The 24,381-nt window shown below is 39.5% G+C and overlaps 1 protein-coding gene across 7 annotated transcripts in view; it reads left to right on the plus strand.

Annotated features, from left to right (window-relative positions):
* The window catches only part of Ppp1r9a (protein phosphatase 1 regulatory subunit 9A), a 337,004-nt gene that overhangs the window by 542 nt on the left and 312,081 nt on the right, over positions 1–24,381 (plus strand). For 6 of the 7 annotated variants that reach the window (XM_029558365.1, XM_029558368.1, XM_008822569.3 and 3 more), the window contains exon 2: positions 1,526–3,116. In XM_029558365.1, the coding sequence (XP_029414225.1) occupies positions 1,728–3,116 (1,389 nt within the window). In that variant the 5' untranslated portion in view covers positions 1,526–1,727. Of the gene's footprint in view, positions 1–38; positions 314–1,525; positions 3,117–24,381 lie in introns of those variants that run through there. The other variant, XM_029558364.1, reaches the window with a different exon arrangement.

Below are 24,381 nucleotides of genomic sequence, written 5' to 3' on the forward strand. Positions count from 1 at the left end.
GGGGTGAGGAGCGGAGGCTCTATCCGTGGGATCTATTGTTTCCCGGCACACTGGCAGGAAAAACAGGCATTTGTGATCATCACCCAGTCATTTGCGCTCTTGTTAATGTGGCCGGGGAGCTCGGCTCTTCCCCGAGCCACTCTGGGATCCGCCTGGCAGCCGCAGCCAATGTGCTAGGACTCCAGGTGCTGCTTGGCACAAAGCTAGACTGCGACCTCCTACCATAGCGCTTGGCGTCACCTGCTCTCCCGGCCCTACCCCGGGGCCGAGGGACTGCGTCCCGAACCAGGCTTGGGAATCGGCTGCCTCTCAAGTTGGTGTTATTTATGTTTGTCTTTTGTGAGGGCAGGTTTTGAATCCCCGGCGGCCCCACCGCCCCCGCCTCCGCCCCCTCGGGCTAGAATTGGCGGGGGAGGGAACGGGGTGTGCGAGCAGGGGAGAGGGGAGGGTGTTTATGGGCAGAAGGACATTGTCTATGCTTTACAAGAAAGAAGAAATAAAAGAGAGAGAGAAAAAAAACCAATACAAAAAACCAGGCACCACACTCAGAAAGCCTTTCTTGTTTGCCTGCATGGGCCACGCATGCATGCTGGGCCAGGAAACGAGTTTGGAGCTGATTTAACTGAAAGTGTGGGCTTCCACAGCTGATGGAGCATGAGGGCGATGTGGTTCGGCATGATATTAAAACAAAACAAAAACAAAATGAAAAATCTTTAGAACCGCATTGTGTGGTTGAATTGTTGGACTGGGCGCTGGAGAGCAGTAAGCATGCAATGCATGGCGTTTGGGTTTTCAGCTTGTAAGTTAGGGGTCAGGAGGAATAAACAAGTGAGGACTGTGGAAGGAGTGGCATTGATAGATTCACGCGTTCTGAGTGACACATTCCCATGCATCTATTCCCATGAGAGTCAACATCCCACTCCCTAATTAATAATAGCCACTCATAAGAAACTTTCAAACAATGTCTATAAGAACTTAGAGTGAAACTTAATTGACATTCCAGAACTTAACTCTGCCAGTTTTGTCCTGAAATTGAAGCACTATTGCCTTGGGGATGCCGTAGATGAGACTGTTGGACCAGAATGATGATCAAGCCTCTGTGGGCAGGTTTTAGAGTTTGGAGACACATACCCCAAACTTCTACCTGGTCTACCTTATGGAAAATTCCCAAATGAAATAGACTTTGATGGCCATTTTGGTGACTTCTTAAAGAGGTATATGAGTTGTTGGGATCTTTTATGATCATTCACTAAAGCAACCAAAACTTGGGCTAAAATATTGCTGTCAAATGTGCTTTGTGTGTGTGTGGGGGGGCTGTAAATTTTGGTAGGGATCTCTCTAGGTTTTGTTTGAAACATCTTTGTCACCAAAAACTAGTCAAAATAACTTTTGAACTTCTTTAACTTCCCATTTCGAAGTAGTTTATTTGAAATGTGGCTAAAACACTTGGAAAATAAAGTTCGTATTAGTTGAGTGTAAGTTCAGATAAGTACCTGAATTCAGAATTTATTCTTTTCTATTACAGATGAACCTCTAGTCTTGCTTTGAAAAAGCCATTTTGTGTAACTCTTGACTGAATAATTTCTTGGTACACCTGTTTGGGACTATCACTGAAAAAGTATGCCATTCGAGATTTCCTTTACTTAACCAAATACTGGGGATTAAGAAGAGGTGTTTTTTTTCCACCCAATCATTATGAGCATTGGCTTTTCACCCTTGAAGTAAAAATGTTGAAAGCTGAGTCTTCAGGTGAACGAACCACTCTCAGAAGTGCCTCTCCTCACAGGAATGCATACAGGACTGAGTTCCAGGCCCTGAAAAGTACTTTTGACAAACCCAAGTCAGATGGGGAACAGAAAACAAAAGAAGGTGAGGGCTCCCAGCAGAGCAGGGGTAGGAAATATGGCTCCAATGTCAACAGAATTAAGAACCTATTCATGCAGATGGGTATGGAGCCCAATGAGAATGCCGCTGTGGTCGCCAAAACGAGGGGGAAAGGTAGACCTTCATCCCCTCAGAGAAGAATGAAGCCCAAAGAATTTCTGGAGAAAACAGATGGCTCCGTTGTTAGGTTGGAGTCCTCTGTTTCTGAAAGAATTAGTAGATTTGACACAATGCATGATGGCCCTTCATATTCTAAGTTTACAGAGACTCGAAAGATGTTTGAGAGAAGTGTGCATGAGTCAGGACAAAATAATCGCTATTCCCCAAAGAAAGAGAAAGCTGGAGGGACTGAACCACAAGATGAGTGGGGTGGTTCTAAGTCCAACAGAGGCAGCAGTGATTCCTTGGACAGCCTTAGCTCCCGGACTGAGGCTGTCTCTCCAACTGTGAGTCAACTGAGTGCAGTATTTGAGAACACAGAGTCCCCGGGTGCCATCGTTTCTGAGAAGACTGAAAGCAGTGACTACTCAGTGACTGGGCATTATCCTCTGAATTTGCCATCTGTTACCGTTACCAATCTTGACACTTTTGGCCACCTTAAAGATTCTAATTCGTGGTCTTCGAATAAAGAAGGTGTTGATATAGAGGATGCTCAGGAGAGTAATGCAACTCCAGTACCAGAAGTGGCTCCGCAAAGTACCTCTCTAGCTTCGATGCCTAGTGAAGAGAGACAGCTGAGCAAGGAAGCCGAGGACTCTACATCTCACCAAGAGACTCTGGACAGAATTGACAAAGACGTTTCTGAAGAACCCTGTGCTGAAAACCAGGCGATGCCCAAGTCTGAAATCCTCTCACCACAAAACGAAGCTTTAAAAGATGGTGAAGCTAATTTGGTTGGGATTGAGACAGCAGAGCAACAGAGGAAAGACCTTACAGGTGGTGATTTAACCTCTCCTGATGCTTCTGCATCTAGCTGTGGAAAAGAACTACCTGAAGACTCAAATAATTTTGAGAGTTCCCATGTATATATGCATAGTGACTATAACGTGTATAGGGTGAGATCCAGGTATAACTCAGACTGGGGAGAGACAGGCACTGAGCAGGATGACGAGGGCAGTGATGAGAGCAATTGCTATCAGCCTGATATGGAATACTCTGAAATCCTTGGCTTACCAGAAGAAGAAGAAATCCCGGCAAATAGGAAAATTAAGTTTAGTTGTGCTCCGATTAAGGTAAGTGTGCTTTCTTGGTTTGTTTTCTAAGTTTGTTTTCAGCATCGGGGCCTAACTGTATGTAGAATAGACTTGACAACTACTAGGTTTTGTAAAAAATTCAAGATTGTTGATATTCTCCTGTTGTCAGGTGATTTTAGAAGTGTGGAGTTTGGGAAGTCTCAAATTTTGTTAATGTGCTGTACAGTGGGCACACACTAACAGGGGGATATATGAAAGTTGAAGAAGTTTGTGAGATACATTCCAATGGACTGGAGTCATGTGAACACTGAAAACCAGGAGTGATGGTTTGAAATGCCACTGCTTTAACAAATAGTTCTTAAGATTACCTGTCATTAGTAACTTTCTGAATCTGTATGTGCTCTAAGCTATGAGATATAAAGTACACTGGATGATTTATGCTAACCTTGAAATAATTCTCTTTATTTACTTGCTTAAAAATATCTGAGTTATTTGCTACTTAATCATAAATGGATCATGAGGAATGTTGTTGGAATTTTTTCCCACTGTTAGTGAAAATTTGATATATGGAACTATATTAACTGACTTAAATGCTTGGACTGAAAAGCCGTGACGGTATACAGCTTTCATACCAGAATTTGTTATGTAGCTTTACAGTGAAATTTTGTGGAGGTGAAATTGACTTGCCATTCATAGATATATTTTTACCTCTTAAGAGCTGGTAAATGCCAGTTGAATTCAGATGCTTTATCTAATGACTTCACTTAGCTGGCATTTGGTGTAGATGAGCAGAGCACCTCAGCAGCGGGGGGCGGCACGTTATTAGTAGGAAATGGCAATAAGGGCAGGAGGCGGTGGTGGGTTGAGTATCAGAATTCCCTTGAGTGCTCTTACTGAGTGTACTTGCCCACCAGCTCTGTCCTCAGATTCTGGCATCATCTCTGTGGGGAGTCCAGGGGTCTATGGTGCAAATGTGTGGTTTGATACCACTTTCTAGGGACTGCCAGCATACATGGTGTTGTGTATGTGAAAGAATTAGAATTTGTTCTCCAAAATCTAAAATCACTGTGTATTGTTATTTTCATCCCATGAATGTCCATATGAAGCTGTAAGAGAGAATTTACTTGGAAATATCCACAGAAATGCCCGACATGGCTGATTAACCAATATTATTTTGGAATAAAGTAATACTCTATGAAATTCTGTACAAGAGTTAGTGAGGACATTTTTATTTCAGTAGTGTAATGTAGAAGTAGTTCTGGACCAAGAGGATCATGTCTAGTTAAACTGCGTTTAAAATGAAAGATATAAATCTAGTTTGAAGGAAGCTCAGTTTTCCTGAGGTTCTTTGCCACCTTTCTGTGTTAGTCTCTGCCCCATCTTGTCCCCCAGGGTCTTGCTCGCTTCTAGGCACTGTTTTCAAAGGTGTCCTCCCCTCAAACTGTCTAGTGAGCTCCCAGATTTCACAGTCATGTTTCCTTTGTACACCATCTTTCTGTCCCTTAGTAAGAAAACAAGAAGATCACATTGTTTCACATTGATCAAGACAGGCATAACTGAAATGAACTCTTCACAGAGTTTGTTAAACCTAGCCACTGACTTTAAGATGGGGGATAGCGGTTTATGAAAGTTTATCAGGTAGAACATTAGCCATTGAACCTAGTGGGACACCAGCCTTGTATTGGGTCCTGTACTGTATAAAACTTAGCTGCGCAGTAGTATGTCTGATGCATTTGAAAGGATTTATCACTGAAGCATGTCTGTTCCTATGTGAATAAGCCAGCTTTTTGGGCATAGAATTTTGAAATTCAGGAGACTTTCTTACCATTTAAAAAAATTTATTTATTATTTTTATTTTATGTGTACGAGTGTATTGTCTGCATGCATGTGTGTGCACCTATGTTGTGGCAATGCTGTGGAGGTCAGAAGAGGGCTTCAGATTCCCCTCAAAGTGGAGTTAAGGACCGTTCATAGCTGCCCTGTGGGAATTGAACCCAGGTCCTCTGCAAGAGCAGTCAGTGCTCTTAACCACTGAGCCATCTCTCCAGGCCCAAAATATTTTATTTATTATTTTTATTTTATGTGTATGAGTGTTATGCCTGCATGTAGGTAAGTGCACCTGTGTTGTGCAGTGCCTGCAGAGGACAGAGGAGGCTGTTGGATCCCCTAGAACCGAACAGTGTTCTTAACCACTGAGCCACCTCTCCAGGCCTTGTTACCATTTTTTATAACAGTATCTTTGTTGCTTCTTTCATACAAATTCGATTTCATATAGCAAAGAAATCTGTGAAAATGGGTTATATACATTTAACCCATTTCATAAAGAACTTGGGTCATGGGAAGAGTTGACTAAGTTAGTGCATTTGGGGGTTCATTGGGCAGTTAACAGGACTAGTTGGAGTGTATTAAGTTTGCAAACAGAAGTGCCATTCTTATCTCTTGTAATGAATAGGACAATTACTCTTTTTTGTTGCTTCCCTTGTTTAACATGAAAGTGGATTCACTTGGAAATTTAGAGAGCTGCATTCCAGTGCCAGTGGTGTTTTGCTTATTCTACAATTAAGACTTTTTGTCTGAGAGAGTGGTAATTCTTAATAAGACTCCCAGGTACTTTTGGAGGTTTGTCATGTGTGTTGGCAAGCTGCTAGCTGCAGAAGACAGGCAAATCTATAAGATTAGCTCTTTCCTCTGTGGCCTTGCAGTCAGCTGTTACATACATTTTATTTAAACTAGACCTACATGAAGCTGAGTAACAAAACTTTGAGAGAATGTCTTTTCTTGGAGTCCTTTAACAATTGTCTGTACAAGATGTGTAGTGAAAAGCACTTGATAGATTATTGGGAACAGAGTACTTTCAAGCCCCATATGTGTTTCCTCATTTTCATAAAGCTTTATTTAGGCAATGGGAAGTTAAGATTTCCATTTAGAGTCTTCCCTTTTGATATTTAAACATACTTTTGTAATCTTTTCTTGATTTTCTTTACTAGATGAATATACCAATATCTTTAGTACTTCATTTGAGATTTTGTTCGTGATCTCTGTGTGTTTGATACTGTTCCCAGTATCAATTCAAGTCTTTTATATATAATTTAAATAAATATTACCTTAAGGCATCTTGAATCTGGACCTAGAAAAAAATAGCTGATCTTTCCTGTAGGCTACTCTTTACACTTACTAATGACTTAATAATGGTCAGATTCAGCTAGACGCGGTGGCACATTCTGTTATCTCAGACCTGGGAAAACAGGCAGGAGGACTCAGAGTTCAAGGCTAGCCTAGGCTACATAGTAAGAAACTGTTTTAACATCCTTGATACATTCAAGCCTCTGATTATATTGCTGGCCAACAGTGACTTCTCTGTCTTTCATGGACACAATTGTTTCTTATTGGATAGGTTGATAAGTTTAATAGGGTCATGGAATAGTAGAATAGGATTAATAATAGAGAACAGAAACCTTACCTTGAAGCTACTGGATGGGAGAATATTCTGAACTGTTTTAATTAGAGGTTTGATACTATGCTTTCTTAGAAATTTCTCAAAAACCAGGGATTCCATTGAGGAAATGTGCCTTAGATTGATCAAGGTCATTGAGGTTGACTTTTGTTGCTATTTTTTCCTATTATTTTAAAACAGTAACTGAGTCTCTAGTATGTGTCAGGTACACTGTGAATAAAATCTGGGAGAGGCTCTAGCCCAGTAAGGAACCGGTGAAAGGTGGGCATGCTATTAACAAGGCTCTTCGGGCTCATCTGCCCTTGAACGACCTTTCTGAGGTCACTATAGCCTCAGTAAGGAAGTCATAACCCTCTCTCTGTCTGTCTTTGGAAGTCTTATAATCTTTTGATTTGTATTATTGAAACAACATTTTCTGAAAAAAAGATTTTTTTCAACTCTCGGAAAGCACAAGGTTGGGGAATTGATGTTGGAGTCTTTTGTACCATATGCTGTGAGTGTTTCCTCAGACTGTATTGCACTTTGCAGAGCTCTGTTTTAGAGGAGGAGCAGCAGGGGCAGAGGTGCATCTTTAACTGTTCCGTGATTCTGTAGAAATGGTTCTCTGTGTATTCTCTCCCTCTTGGGCTCAGAATCATTGTCGTGGGTATATGCAGTCTTTTGTTCAGTATGGTGTTCAGAGCAGAGCTCTGAGATCTACCTTTTGGTGTTTGTGGAGGATTCTAAGTTTTGCCAGTGCTCTTAAATGTAATATGCATATGAATCTCTTGGGGATCTTGTTAAAATGCAGCTTCTGTTTCTGTAGGTGTTCTGTGGGAAATTACCTTGATGCAGTGGTTATCTCCCAAGTACGGTACCAGCAAGCCATTGCAGAGGAGAGGAAACAGAGGCAGTCAGCACTCAGGTTTAAAATGCTTGAACCCAGCCAGTCATGGTGGCACATGCCTTTAATCCCAGGAGGCAGAAACATGTGACTCTCTCTGAGACTGAGGTTTACATAGGGAGTTACAGACCAGCTGGGGCTGCAGGGAGACCCTATCTCAAAAACACCTTAAAAAAAAGCTTGAATCTAAAATTTATCAATTTTTTTTTCAATTTTGTTATTTTTATTTTATGTGTATGCATGTATTGCCTGCATGTAGGTAAGCACACCCGTGTTGTGCAATGCCCACGGAGGTCAGAAGAGGCTGTTGGATCCCCTGGGACTGGAGTTACGGACAGTTGTTAGCTGCCATGTGGGTGCTGGGATTCGAACCTGGGTCTTCTGCAAGAATAACCAGTGTTCTTAACTGCTGAGCCATCTCTCCAGCCCGGAATTTATCAATTCTTAAAACACAAATCCAGAAGCAAGAGGAAAGCCAAGGAGTAAGTCGATCTGTTTAATAGAGTCCTTGCCTAGCATGTGAGAGGGACCGCGCTACTGGTCCCTATGTACAGTGTTCACCTTCTTCCCTTCCCTCCCGTCTCTCTGTGTATGTTTTAAAATCTTGCTGTGTAGCCTAGGCTGGCCTCATCTGTCCCTTTCACATCAGTTTTTTTCATTGATAGTGTGGTCCGGAGGACTAGAGTTGATACTGGGGCTGAGGTGCTATATGTTCAGGATGCCCTGGGTCAGTTTTGACGTGGGACAAGTGCATCTGGGTAGCTGTGACTTTGCCAGTTTGCCTACTTGATGAATCGGGTTTTATTTGCTTTGCTCTGGGAGAACCCTGCAGCTCCAAAATAAGACCATTGTGTCTACAGTGGGTGGCTTGATAGGGAGGTGACATGGCTATTAGTCATCAGTCCACAGATGATATACTGATGACTTAGAGTTTTCAGTCCCTTAAGCCTCTTTAGCTCTATCATATTTATAATATCATGCAGGTTACTCACCTATTTTTAATATTATTTAATATTTTTAAATTCTGCCTTTATTTTACCAGCTTGCATTGTCATTATATATACTTAATCAGGCCTGTGGTGCCTCTTCCTCATAAGCTATTTACCACTTTTGATGTCGTTCTTTAGGATTTTCATCCGTCACATTTGTTTTCTTTCATTCTTTTTTTTTTTCTTTAAGGAGGGAGGCAATGTTGGATATTGAACCCAGGCCCTTAGGCAGGCTAATCAAACACTCTACTGTTGAACTGTGCCCCCTGCCCTCGTTTGTTTTCTTGACTTTTAAAAATGTTTTTGATTTATCTTTTTTTTTAACTGACAACATAATAATGCATATATTTATTCTCATATTACAACTTTCTAGAAGTAAACTTTTTTGAGTTTTTTTATAACTCATTTTTTTATTTATTGATTTTTTTGGTGTGTATTTCATACAGAACACCCCAAACAATCTATTTTTATTTTATGTGCATGTATATTTTATGCCTGCATGTATGCATGTGCACCCATGTCGTGCAGTGCCCACGGAGGACAGAAGAGGGCGTTGGATCTCCTTAAAATGGAGTAATGGATTATTGTTAGCCACCATGTGGGTGCTGGAGTTTGAACCAGAGTCTTCTGTGAGAGTAGACAGTGCTCTTAACCACTGACCCATCTCTCCAGCCCCTGTTTTGTTGACCCTTATAAAAATAATTTAATGTTCTAAAATGATATAGCAAACTTACTCAACAAGTTTAGAGTGGGACTGAGAATCTGCATTTCCTTTTCTGTTTTTCTTTCTTTTTATTAAAAAATATTTTATTATTTTTATTTTATGTGTATGAGTGTAGTGTCTGCATGTATGTGAGTGCACCCATGTCATGCAATGCCACAGAGGTCAGAAGAGGGCTTTGGATTCCCCTGGAACTGGGTGGGGTTAAGGATGGTTTGTAGCTGCCATGTGGGTGCTGGGAATTGAACCTGGGTCCTCTGCAAGAGCAGTTAGCGCTCTTAACCACTGAGTCATCTCTCCAGCCCCTCTGTTTTTCTTTTTTCTGAATCAATTAATTTTTAAAATATGTATGAGGGTTTTGCCTGCATGTATGTAAGTACACTATGTGCATGTAATACCTGCTGAGGCCAGAAGAGGGTGTAGGATCCCCTGGAACTGGAGCTAAGGTCAATTGTTAGCTCCGTGTGGGTGCTGGGAACTGAACCTACATCATCTGCAAGAGCAGCCAGGGCTCTAAACCCTGAACTATCAATCCAGCCCCTTTTATTCGTTTTTGAGATGGGCCTTCCTGTGTAGCCCTGGTTGGCCTGGAACATGCTTTGAGGCCTAGCCTGGCGTGAACTCTGGGAAGTCCTCCTGCCTCGACTTTCTGAGTGCTGATATTATAGATATGTACCATGACATAAGAGAGATTCTGCATTTCCAGCAAGCTCTTAAGTGATGTGGATGCTGCTGGTCAACAGATCCCTCTTTGAATTTCCATGTGATGCACAGCCTCCGGTTTCTCAAAGAAGCTGGCCAGATAGTCCGCTTTTCAATTGGGCCTGCTGTGGCAGGTTGTGTGGAGTAGTATTCTTTGAAGATGAAATAAGAATGAGTTGCAATCATGTAAGGTCCTTGAGGAGCTCTGTTTCTTGATGCCAAAGTGGATTAGGAGCTCTGAATTCATAAGGCGTTTGGGCCATTAAAACTTCACCTCCTAGACCCTCCTGTGGTTTCAATTATAAAAGGACTGGAGGAGGAAGTTCTTGGTTGACTGAGAAATTCCATTCTTTCATTCTTTTGGGCATCAAAATCAATAAGTTTCTAGAGGAAAATATGAGCATTGTCATCCTAATTAACTTGTTTTTATTTGAATTACTTTGATGGCATAGCATTAAATTGGATTTCCTCTTAAATTTTGATGTTTTATAACCGATGGTTCATAATGAGGCAAATGAAAAATGCCAAGTAATTGAATATGCTATGTAAAATCAAATAATATATGTTAAATCAGTCCCTCTTCTAAGATTCAAGGGTATATATAGTGGTCTTTGTTTTTGTTCACTGAGCAATTATCATTTGGTTAAAAAGAGATTCTTTCCTACAGCAAATTATGTCTGATGGTTACTTGCATTTTGAAGCAGAATTTTTTTACATCATAAACATTTTTTTCTTTGCTCTAAACTTCCTTAGAAGGACACAGGTTATTAGAATTATGGGCATTAAAAGTAGAATGCCAAATTTTGGAGGAAAATAATTATTATGCTTATATATTGCTTACCTTGTTAATCCAATTACTTGCTTAATCTGTATTGTATTTTTTTCTAACATCTTCATTGTCACACAAAAAAGAAAAGTTGTTTAGGAATTTATCCAGAAATCCAATTGAAGTCCAAGCAAACAAAATAAACACTGCTCTGCTAGACTTGGAAAATAATTTGTTGTTTTCTGTTATTGTCTTCTCATTTTGAAAAGGAAGAAAAAATGTCAAGTTATGCTTTATAGTTTTCTTCTTGGTCACTTTTGATATTTCTCCTCATTCTAATCTCTTCTAATCTCTTTGGTAACATAGAAATTTAGAGATGAACAATACTTAAAGTAATCTAATGCAATTTCCTAGCCACTTCAGGAAGCTCTCAATAGTATTTTGCTGACAGATGATCTTTCAATTTCTGCTTGAATAATTCTATTTATGGGGAATTTATTCTTTGGAAGATAAAAGGAAAATTAGAAGGCAGGGCATGCTAGGTATCTCTGCTCTTGTTTTAGTTTACTTAATTTTAAGTAATTTTGTAATTGAAATAAAATTAAAATAACATAAAAATTCACCATTTCAGGTACACAATTCTTTGGGTATTTTAGTGTATTCATAGTATTGTATAACCATCATTATTATCTAATTCTAGAATATTTCCATCAACCAACAAAAACCCTGAGCCTATTAGTAGTCATTCCCAATTCTTTTTCTTCCACCCTCTGGCAAACAGTAATCTACTTCCTGTGTCCATGAATTTGCTCCTGGACATTTTATATACATGGAATTAGGGGCATGCTTTTTAACAGGATGTAGCAGACACAATGAGTATGACTTGGGATTTCTTAAATTAAGAGGATCATTGGCTACAGGGAAGTCTAGAGAGCAAAGACAAAAGAAGACAAATTCTATCTGCCTTTTAAAGCAGTTTCAGATGGAGAAAGAGGAAACTGAGAAACAGCAGGAAGCAAAATAGCCTGAAGAGATTGTAACTGAGGAAGAGCAGGTTTACATGGCCAGTGTTGACTGGAATAGCTCTTACTTGGGGCAATACACTTCTAGTTATTTTTGGGTGGGTTCTTTTTATTTGTTTTTCAAGATCAAGGTGATGTAGCGTAGTCTAGCTTGGAAATCCCTAGATAGACCAGGCTAGCTTCAGTGTTGGGGCAGTCTTTCTGGCTTTGCCTGGTATGTGCAGAGATTACATATGTGCATCACCATGTGTGGTTAAAATTCCTTCTGGAGGTGTGAACAATGTCTGCCCCTTCCTCTCATGGTCCCAACAACAAACTGAGATATGTTTTCACCAAACTTCAGTCTGGGAGACCAATGAGTTTTTTGGGCTTACTCACAGAGCAATGGGTGAGGGTTTACTTACAAGAGTGTGGGTACTACCCCACTAAGGCCACACTAAAAAGTCTTCATCCATGCGTGGATAATAGCTTCCCCACCACTGCACAAAATGGCAAGGGAGCCTCCCCTAGGCTTTTTCAGCTTACATACCCTCAGCTCCTCCCCTTTATGCAGTTGGGAAGGGCCTGTGACTCTCCCTGCCCCTTAACAAGTTTAACTGTGATCATCCTAGGCAAGCAGGTGCAACCAAGCTTGGAAAGATGGCATCTGCTCATGGTCTGTGTGTCTGTCGGAGGACAGTCCTATGAAACAGTATGCCCGGTTTGCACTATTAAAGTGATCTAAAGGGGCTATTGCTGGACATGAGTGTTTGATTCAGCACAGAGGTTCAGAAAGGCATGGCTTATGGTAATGCTGACTTCTGATATTACAGTGGTCTTTTCTTGGAAGATGAAACCCTTTCCCTAATGGTCTGATGGTTATTTCTGCCTTGCTGTGTTATGTTGTTGTTTTCAGTCTTATGTTGATTGGAATTGTGGATGGACAAACTTTAATCTTTACTTAAAATTTGTCTTCATCTTTTACTATGTCAATATAGATTTCATACCTGTCTTTACTACATGTGATTAGTGATTTGAAGAAGGTATTTAGTTTATGTTTTCTATTGAAGCATACCATATGTACTAATGTTAACTGTTATTAAGTAATAATGATAAAAGTAACCATGAGAGTTAACTTGATATTTTGTAAACTTGGACAAATCTGCCTCTTGGGGCTTTGGATTTCTTCCATGTAATTGAGACTAACTTGTGATTTATTACTAAGATCCCTTCTCAGCTTAGCCTTTTATTATTCTCTGGTTGTATCTTAACCATAATTACGCTGGATAAAATCATAAATATTTGTGCAAATATTTGAAAGAGAGAACTTGGGGTATCTTTTGTTGAGCTATTAAAATGGCAAAATTATATTAAATTGCTCCTATTATTTAAACTATAGCTTTTACAAAAAGTTTAAAAATGGTTAAAATAGGACTGGAGAGAGATGGCTTACTGGTTAAGAGCACTGACTGCTCTTGCAGAGAACCCAGGTTTGGTTGCCAACACCCACATGGCGACTAACAACCATCCATAATTCCGGTTCTGGGGTATCAATGCCCTTTTCAGACCTCTGTGGGGAATGAAAGATATGGGTGTACTTACATTCGTGCAAGAAAAGTACTCATGCACATAAAATAAAAAATTTTAGGTAATTTAAAAAAATGGTTAAAATAGGCCCGGCTTGGTGGCGCACGCCTTAAATCCCAGCACTTGGGAGGCAGAGGCAGGTGGATCTCTGTGAGTTCAAGGCCAGCATGGTTTACATAGTGAGTTCCAGGCCAGCTGGGGCTACAAGGAGACCCTGTCTCAAAAAGACCAAAATAAAAAAATGAAAGGTTAAAATATTAAACAAAAGGGAGCATATTTTTATAGAGTGGATTTTTAGAACATGATAACTTTGAAAGTATGGGTTGAACTATATCTTAAAACACCCTGTTGAGGAGTCTTAGAAGAAAGAAAGAAAATTTTTTTGTAATATAGTTGCTGACATATTAATTGCTCCCATTCACTTTTGTTCTGGAAATAGCTTCATGGCATAGTTCAACATGATTGAAATATTGATAAGTTTTCTTTTTTTGCAGTTCCTAAGTTTTCAGCCTAACTTGCTACTTCTTTCTCACATACCAGACGATACAAAGAAATGAAATGGCCAGTGTGTAAAGATACTCAGAAATTCTATATTTTAAGAGAAAGAAAGTTTTATTTGCTATTTGGTCTGTTTGCTATTTAGTCTGTTTCATTGGGAGTTTTTTTTTTTTTTTTTTAAGATGTCTGTAGAGTTAGAACTAATCTCTGTATATTTATGAGTGAATGGAAGACAAATGTTTTATTATTTTTGGCATTGAGTATTGAACCCAGGGCCTTTCACATGCTAAGCAATCACTTCATCACTGAGGTATCGTCCCAGCCTTTTAAGATACTTTTGTTTTTGTAGGCTGCCTTTGAGCTTACTTGGTAGCCCTGGCTGGCTTTGAACCGCTCTGCCTTCAGCCTTCTGAGTAGCTGGGATTGCAGCCCTGTGCTACCAGAACTGGCTGATAAGTTGTTTTGAGTGAAACTACTGACAGTTTCTTCTCCTTGTTTGAAAGCCCAATGTTGAGCAGAGAAAGTGGATCTCCCAAATATTTTTTTTGTATCAGTTGAAACTCTGGGCTAAGGTGCTATAGTGGTTAGCAGGCATCAAAAAGGTGGACCACGCTAGGCGTGGTGGTGCATACTATGAAACTAGTACTCAGAGACTGGAGCAGGAGAATTGTGAGTTTGATGCCCCCTGAGCTATGTAGTGAGGCAAAGCTGGCAAGATGGCTTAGTAGGTAAAGGTGCTTAAGCCTGCTGACCTGAGTTTGATCCTTGGGATCCACATGGTGGAAGGAGAGGACCGACTCCTCAAAGTTGTCCTCTGATTCCCACATGTGCATTGGGTGTACATGCCTCCTATTCCCAAATAAGTAAAGTAAAATTGCCACCCCCCCTTTTTTTTATAAAGGTCTTAATTACCCAGCAACTGGGAGGCAGAAGCAGGATTATTAGGAGTTCAAGGCTAGCCTGGGCTATATGGTAAGTTTGGAGCTAGTCTGGGTTACATGAGACTCTGTCTCAAACAACATAGCACAACAGTAACCACCACCAACAAGAAAGGCTGAAGTGGGCAGGTGGCACACACATTCTGGGGGCTGGACTAGAAGGCAGGAGGACTAAGCGTAGGAGGCTAGTCTGGGCTATATAGAGATACCTGTCTTTAAAAAAAGGCAGGACAAGAAATGAAAAGCTTCAGTGATGCGGTAGTGTAGTAGTAGTTACTTTTCTCATTACTGGGACAAAACACCTGACAGAAGCAATTAGGAAATGTTTAGGCTCATAATTTCAGAGGATATAGTTCATCATGGCAGGAAGGTGTCGGGGCAGGAGTGGCCTAGTCCTTGGTGGTGGGTCCTATGATGGCGAGTTCCTCAAGTGGTAGAAGACTGGGAGGCAGAGGACACAGCCCACAGCCAGGAACCAGCAGAAGATATCACATTCAAAGTTCTTCTCCATGACTTCTGCCAGTCAGGCCCCACCTCCTAAGATCCCACAGCCTGCAAACTAGCGCCACAAGCTCAATAAGAGCCTGTGGGGGCACCTTCTAGCTTTAGATGATACCAAGTAAGGAAAAAAGAATGGAGGAATAATTGTCTTGTCTATGTATTGTTGTCCTAAGAGAGGATCTGAGTTTATTTAGCTCATTATTCTGGGGGCTGGGAAATCCTAGAGCATTGTGGTGGCATCTGGCGTGAGCACATGCCACAGGGAAACAAGTCATCTTCAGCTACTGAGTGAAGCCAATGTGCTCTGTGAGACCTTGTCTCAAACAACACAGTACAACAGCCAACAACAGCTGCTATATAATGTTGTACAACACCAGGTTCTCCACACTAATCCAGACCTATGGGGGAAACTTTAATTCCTTTTAATGGTCCCATCTCCATTCAGTTCCAGTATGGAAATTTTGGGAGGGCACACTCAAATCATAGCAATATAATGGACTAGGTCTTTACCCACTTTTGATATTTATATATAACAGTAAGTTAATGTTAAAACTGAACTAGCTTTACATGAAATTAGTTTTGGTGCTGCATCTAGAATTTTTGGTAATTATTTAGGATAGATTTAAAAATAAAATTATGGGGCTGGAGAGATGGCTCAGTGGTTAAGAGCACTGACTGCTCTTGTAGCGGACCTGGGGTTGATTCCTAGCACCCACATGGCAGCTAACAACTGTTTGTAACTCCAGTTCCAGGGGATCTGACACCCTTTTCTGATCTCAGTGGGCATTGCATGACACAGGTGCACCTACCTACATGTAAGCAATACACTCATGCATATAAAATAAAAATGATAAAATATTTAAAAAATAAAGTTATTAGCAAAATATTTCAAAGCTGGTGGTCCATATTGCCTGCATTGTTATTCAAAAGGATTGTTTTTTATCATTATCATTGCATTGGAATACTTTTTTTTACAAGCCTTACACTACCATGTGTTATTTATATATTTTATAATTTTTCTGTAAGTAGGTAAAACTGTCAATCATAATTTTGTATATATTATATAATTATGTATATTATGTTGGTTTTGGTGAAGATGAAGTCTTTCAAGTGTTTGTAGGCTTGCCTTATTTTTTCAAGTTCTGGGTATTGAACTCCAAACTTCATGCTAGGCAAGTTCTTCCACTGAGCCATTTCCCTTATGTAAGCTTTTTCCCTCATGATTACACTATATGGCCTTTTTCATGAGTTCTCTGTGTTGTTTATTACCTTTTTTTGTCAATGATTGTTAGTAAGGATTGCATTCAGATGTTATTTGTATTAGTAGAAAGTTAAACTAACTCACATATTCAGTAATAGAGGAATGGTTAAATTCATCATGATAAATGTGTAAAGTATTACAGGGTTAGAACATGCAGCTCTTGTTTTCTAAGATGATTTTAGTGTGACCAAACATGATAAACAGACTACTATATACTTAGTATGCATTTCTATTATAGTTTTATTTTTGAAGTTATATGTAATCATATATATTTATACCTAGATCAAAAATTGTAAGCATGTACATCAAAATGTTAATTCTGGTATAAGTGGAAAGAATAAAGGTGATGCTTAAAAAATTGCTCATATATTGGGAGACTGGAGAGATGGCATCACATAAACAGTCCCTGATGGAGGCTATAATCCCCAGCACTCTGGTGGTGGAGGCAGGAAAATCAGAAATTCAAGCTCATCTTTGGCTACATGGAAAGTTCAAGGCCAGCCTAAGCTACATGAAACCTTCTCAACCCTGTCCCCCTACCAAAAAAGCAGGGGTGGGGAAGCTGGTGAGGTGGCTCACCAGGTAGAAGGTCTTGCCATGTAAACCTAATGACTGGAGTTTGATCCCTGGAACACACATAAAAATAGAAAGAGAGAACAGCTCCACGAAGTTGGCCTCTGGTCAGTGCATGTGTGCTCACACATGTGCTCACACAAACACAAAGATACACAGACACACAGGCACACACACACAATAAACAAAGTAACCCCCCCTGAAAAAAAAAAACTTCTTATATAAATAATGGTGCTGGGGATGCAACTATCTTAGCAATAAAATTTTATGGAATTTGACAAAACACTTAAAAAACTTTATTACTTTAATAATTTTTATAAAAAATTTTACATTTAGTTGAGTATGGTGGCACACGCCTTTAATCCCAGCACTTGGGAGGCAGAGGCAGGTGGATCTCTGTGGGTTCCAGGCCAGCTTGGGCTACAGAGACCCAAAAAGATTAAAAAAAAATTTTTTACATTCATTTATTTATGTATATATTTTAGAGTTTTTGTGCACTTCATATAATAGATCTTAATCAAATTTAGACCCCCTCCCCATTCACCACCCCATACCCCTCTCCCACCAGATTTCATGCATTCTGTCAAGTATGTTAAGGCCAGTCTATCTAGTCAAGCATTTATACCCAAGATGCAGTCCTCAACCTTAGCCAAGGAATGTTGGCAACTGATTACTGCTGGGTGAGGGAGAGTTGATCTTCTCTAAGGGAGTGACTCTAGATAGACTGACTAGACTCAGTGGATGAACTTGTACCAAGGGACATCTGGGTTTATCTATCTGTCTATCTGTCTGTCTGTCTGTCTATCTATCTGTATGTGGGCGTGTGGGTACCATGGTGTGCATGTGGAGGTCAGAGAACAACTTTCAGGGTCCCATGAGATCAAGCTTAGGTCATTAGGCTTCATGGCAAGTGCCAGTAGAGGCATCTTACTAGCCGGAAAATTTTTTTTAATGCTATTTAAAATTCTAATAATTAATTTTTAATGTATTTTCCTTTGGAGGACATATCATGGGGGGGAAAAAACTGTGATGGAAAATCTAAGGTTATGTACTTCAGACTGGCCTCAGACTCAAAATCCTCCTGCCTTAGGTTTCTGAGAGAAGAGATTTCATGTGTGGGCCATCCCATCCAAATTGAGTTTGTTTGTTGGTTTATGTACTTGTGGGTACTAAGGATTAAACCTAGGGCCTGCATATGCTAGACAAGATCTCTAATATCTTCCTAGATTTCCAGTCCAAGTTCATGTTTTTAAATATTTGATAAAATTGTTTCCCACATTTGTGGCTAACTCAGTTGTGAGTGATTAAACCTTCTAATATGTTTTAAATAATGTGTGTAACATTTGTATGGTCACTAGATATTTTCCTTAAGTTCAGTTGCTGTGTAAAGATATACTGATGTGTTATTTAAAATGTGCCTTTTCAAACCAACCATACTAGATTTGAAGCAAAATGTGTTCTAATCAGTAGCCCTTCTAAAAATAATAGTTGGATGAAAGCCCAACATTTTCCCCTTGTGCTGACCTGTTGGCTTACTGCGCCTCAGTAAGCTTCCTTTCTCTGAAGATGAGTGAAGATGCTGACTTCACTGTCTCCTTACATATAACCCTATGATAAAATTTTCATACACTCAGTTAAAAACAGGATTTTAAATTCTAGGCCTCCAAACTCCTTTTGACCGTGTTTCCCGTTCCACATCACCAGCCAATGTGGCGTTTCCTGTTGTTCCTAACTAAAGTATTGGCCGAATGGAGAGTCATTTAATGCATGTGTGGACTGTGGAGCAGTATATAATATTTTTAGTGAGAGTCAAAGAGTCATTTCCTCTTATGTATTGGACAGTTTCCACCGTTGAAAAGCTTTGGTAAATAATGCTGTAGTATATACATGATGAGAAACTTGTATTTATTGTATAGCAAAGTTCTGAAATTATAAATTTAAAGTATTGCTTGTGCTCTAATTAGATTAGCTGGTAACTCTGATCTTAAGAGTTTTAGGCTAGTCTGACATTTCATAAGTTCTGGTGAAGTCCTAATTAAGCTGTCTTAATGTATAATTAGAAATTTTATTATGATTTTCATTAAACCTTACAAAATATGAATATAAATTTTGTCAGTGTTTAATCGAATACTGAATTTCCAGTAGTTAGTGATTATGTATAATGAATTATAAGCACTATTTAAAGGAAAAGAGGCGATGTGAACAAATAAAACATTTAAGGTTTTATTGTCTCTCTAGGAAATGATTACATGGAAAAAAAAGTGATAATTTAAAGAGAAAAAAAATTTTTTTTCTTTTGGTCTTTTTTGAGACAGGGTCTCCTTGTAGTCTCAGCTGTCCTGGAACTCACTATGTCGACCAGTCTGGCCTTGAACTCACAGAGATCCGCCTGCCTCTGCCTCCAGAGTGCTGGGATTAAAGGGGTGCGCCACCAAGCCCAGCTAAGAGAAAAAAATTTTGCTGATTATAATTTTGAATGTTTCTATAAATTTCTCTTCCTGAGTGATCTGAACCAGCGATATCTGTCTTAGTTGACTATGTACCCAGCCGAGTTTGAACAGAGCCCATATTTCTTCTCTAGAGGTTATGATGCCTGAAGAGTGCTCATGTTGTGTGTTCCTCTGAGTTATGGGGTAGCAGCTTTAGGGAACTGGAGAGCCCCAGAAGGCTGACATTTGCAGATGAAGTGATGCCAGGAGCTTCATTTTGGACTAACCCAATTTTGTCTCTTGTAAGAAAAACTCACCTTAACATAGAAAGGAAAACATTAGCTACAGTTGATCCAGTAGAACCGTCAGTTCATCCTTCTTGCTAGAGGAAGATGGGAGTAAACCTTAAAAAAAATCTTTAAAAATAATATTTCTAAAGGTGTCTTTCTTTCCCATATCTTATTTTTAATATTTAGTTAGTGGTTAGTTGTCTTGAGTTCTCCAGATTAACAGAACCAATAGGGGTAATGTGTGTGTGTGTGTGTGTGTGTGTGTGAGAGAGAGAGAGAGAGAGAGAGAGAGAGAGAGAGACAGAGACAGAGACAGAGACAGAGACAGAGAGAAACTTATTATAAAGAAATAGCTAACTCACATGATACAGAGATTGAAAAGTCAAAAATCTGAAAGTTGTCTTGGTATTCCAGAGAGGGGTTACCACTATGTATAAAAGTTGTTGGCTTGCTAATTCCTTATGGGGTGAGGGAAGTCAGTATTGTTCTATTATTCAAGTTTTTTTTTTTTTTTTTTTTTTTTTTTAAACCAGGCATGGTGGTGAAAGTATATAATCCTAGCATTTGAGAGGTAGAGTCAGGATGATCAGGAGTTGAAGGTCATACTCAGCTACATAGTGAGTTTAATACCAGCATGGGCTACATCATGACACCCTGCCGAAAAAACATGAAGTGGGACGTGGTGCATGCCTTTAATCCTAGCACTCTTGGGAGGCAGAGGCAGGTGAATCTCTGTGAGATGGGGCCATCCTGGTCTACATAGCAAGTTCCAGGACAGTTGGAGCTATAGGGACACCCTGCCTCAAAAAACAAACAAACAAACAAACAAACAAACAAATAAAGTGAAATAAAATATATATGCCATTACAGAAATATATAGAGAATGGAATAATGTTTGACCAAATACCTATGCACCAAGCCTCAACCATCAAGTTAACCACCATAGTCTGTTACGTAGTCTACTCTCTGAAGCTGTTTCTGGAAGAAACTAATTTTTTTCCCTGTGTATCTTAATGAGTAAATTAGTTCTTCTGTCCCTTTATCATTGGAGAAACTGCTGAAGGCACCTCCATTTGGGGAGGTGTGTTCTACTGCAAGATCACGTGGTTGAAACCAGATCCCGTTTGTGAGCCCCTGTGCCCACGCTGGAGTCTTACTATATTGCCCAGGCTGGTCTCCAGTTCCTGGGTTCACATGCTCCTCCTCTCTCAGCCTCCTTAGTGCTGGGACTACAGATACATGCCACAGTGTCTTGTTCTGGAATTGTCTTAAATAAGTTTGTTCAGCCTTCTAGGGTAGGAACTTTCTTCATTTAGTGGTGTGTCTCCAAGACAGTCACATAGTAGGCACACAATCCATATTAATAATCCCGATGTTATCACTGGCCATCCTTCCCTTTGCTGTTCCTTCCCATCCCTACCCGAGGACCAAGTTGGGATGATTCTAATAGTTCTTTGTATGTATACTGCATGTATGATTTATTTATAGGAACATCCTTCAAGTTAGCTGCTATGGATGGAGACTGAATGATCCTATTACAGATGGGAATCTTTTCCCACCACTGCTATGGTTGGCTAAAGCTATGAGCTTGCCTTCATTTGGGAAATCCCAGTCCATTGCCCTATAAGGTAATAACAGTTCATAAGGATCAAGGAATAGTCATTAATGTGTGGTTGTGTATGATATGACTGTGGAGGTAGAAGGGGGAGGTCTTTCATTTTGCGTTAACTTTATTTCTGTTTTGAGTGTTCACTCAAGCTTGTAATTAGTTGTGAGAGAATCTAAAAACTGAGGCTACCTCAGAAAGTTGTAAATCTATTTAACACCTGCAGTAACTTGCCACAACTTTAGTAACTTAAATATGTGAATATGTCTGTATTCTTACAATGAAAATAATTGAAAATTTAATTAAAGACTGTAATTGAAATTGAGGAGGTGGATGCAGGAGTACCCAGAAGTTAAAGGGCAGCCTGGGTTAGTGAGACACTGCTTCAAAACAACCAACCAACCAACCACCACCAAACCCCATAAACAACATCCCTCCACCCTCAAAAAACAAAACAAAACAACCAAAATCAAGAAAACAAAAAACAAAAAGCAAAACAACAACAAAAATACTATTCAATTTGTCTGTTTACTACCGTGAGGTTTTTTTTTTTTTTTTTTTTTTCCTTTTAGTGATTACTGTGATTTAGTGCTTTTAGTGAGTAGAATCACTCTTTCTGGTTCTGTCCTTCCCTTAGCTCCCTTAATATTGATCTTATGTGCTTGGTTTCAATTCCAGAGCTAGGCTATAGTTAAGTAAACATGTTGGTGGATTGATTATTTCATTTTTTGACGCAGTTCTTTCTGAGTATGACTTTTGTTTAAAACAGTTTTACATTTTTCTGGGTGATTGTTTTCTCTCCCTTTTTTCTTCCTTCCCTTTCTCCCTTCCTCCCTTCCTCCTTCCCTCCCTCCCTTCTTCCTTCCTTCCTTCCACAGAATCACAGAATTGCTGGCCTTGAACTTGCTGTGTAGTCAAGGACAGCCTTGAATTACTGAGCCTCTTGCTTGTACTTCCCGAGTGCTGGGATTACAGGCACACACCACCATGTCTTTCTTTTCTTGGTAATTTGTAACTAATTAGTAATAAGCTATGTGAGGAAGAATAGTTCAAGGTCTTGGAATCCTTCATTTTTCTTTTGCCTGTATGTTTTCTCAGTGAGTTACATTATCTGGAAGATGTCTGACAGTTATTAAGCTGAAATATGAAACGGCTTTGCTTATTCATACAAATTTGTTTATAAACAAATTTTCTGTAGGCAGAAATAGCTTTTAATAGCACCTCAAGGGGTTTTGTAATTTTGTTTTTGAATACACAGTAACTTTATTTGGGCTTACATATGTTTCTGGAGATATATTTTTAAAGTATTCTTTTAAATTGGAAATGGTAGTAATGCCTGTAATTCCAACACTTAAGGAGATGGAGATAGAAGGATCAAGAGTTTAAGATCATACTCAGTTAAGTGGCCACAACAAACAACAAAAAGCAAACAACCCGTACTCCTCAAAAAGTACTCTTTTAAAATGCTGTGCTGGGGGTGCTGGAGAGATGGCTTAGTGATGATGAGTATTTGCTGCTCTTCCAGAGGACCTAGGTTCAGTTCCTAGCACTCACATGGCAACCAACAACTGTCTATAACCCCAACACTCATACACATACAGTTTTTAAAAAGCAAATAATGTTTTAAAAAGTTATGCTGGACTTGGTGCATGCCCGTAGTCCTAACACTTAGAAGGTAGGAGGATCATGAATTTGAGGCCAGTCTGGGGTACACAGAGAGTCCCTAGCTCAGAAACAAACAACTAATAAACACAAATCAAAGACGTGAGGGAAAAACAACATGTAGACACTGAAATTGAATAATAACCATAGTGTTTTTTGGTGTGTATACTTATGTCTGTGGTGTATATGTCTGTATATGCTTGTGTGTCCATACATGCATATGCAGGTATGAGTAATGTGTGTGGACATGTGGAGACCAGAGGTCAAAGTTATTGTCTTCGTCTCTTGCTCTCCACTTTACTTTTTGAGTCAGGGTCTCTCTCTGAACCCATTGTTCACAACTGGCTAGACTGGATGGACAGCAAGCCTTTGGATCCTCCTGTCCTTGTCTCCCCAGTGCTGGAGTTATGGCCACCTGCTACAACTCTTAGATTTTTACATGGGTTCTGGGACAGTGAGGCCCAGGTTCCTTCTGCTCTCACCTCTCTAGCACGAGGGTTATGGGCACATGCCACCACTCTTAGCTTTTTTACTTGGTTGCTGGGACCCGAGTGTTCAGGTGTTCATGCTTACACAGCAAGTGATTTGCTGACAGGCTTTTCTCCAGCCTCATAACCATAATATTTTATAGTTGTACTTATTTATTTATTATTATTGTTCTCCCTCTTTCAAAATTATTATAATTAAAGCACCTTTTAAATAAATTTTGGTGAGAATATAGACTTCATGGGAAAGTTTGTCATGTTATTTGAATGAATTGACTCAGTATGTGAAATGGGATTTTACTACGCTTGAAAAGTTTCATTTTGATATTAATATGATTATTACAACATTATTTAATTGTTGTGTAAGCATTAGTCAAGGCTGATAAATCACCTATTTATTCAGGTGTTTAAATAATTTGTTATGCTACCACTATATAGAGGACTGTCTTCTACATTATGGCTAGCAATCAACAAACACTATTCAATATGATTCAAATGTGCTGAGCTTTGTAATCTGCCTGGGTGAATAGTGAGACACATGGGCCAAACCTTGCTAATCAAGAAGTTAGAGCCTTGTGTAGGAGAGAGAAAAGAAAATATTTAAAGGGTAATGTGATAAATAATATGGGTACATAATAGGTTGGTTAGTATAATTTATTGTACAAATTGTGACTCATCTGAGAATAGCGGTGGGAAGGAGCATTAATAGTAATCAGTAATTACTGAGAAATTAGGTAATCTGATTGTGATGGCTAATCCTGGATGTCAACTTGATTGGATCTGGGATTAACTGAAATGAAAGAGATCTTCTTGATTGGATCATCTAAAGCTGGAAGACACACCCTAAATGTGGGTGTTACCTTCTGATGGCAGCTGGTATGAAAGACCAAGGCAGAGCAGAATGCCAGGCTTTTTTGCTGCTTGCCTTCTCTCTCGCTGGTGAGTTCATCTTGCTGCT

Source organism: Nannospalax galili, unplaced genomic scaffold, assembly GCF_000622305.1.
Source record: "Nannospalax galili isolate Female #2095 unplaced genomic scaffold, S.galili_v1.0 scaffold85, whole genome shotgun sequence".
In the NCBI taxonomy this organism is placed as follows: Eukaryota; Metazoa; Chordata; class Mammalia; order Rodentia; family Spalacidae; genus Nannospalax; species Nannospalax galili.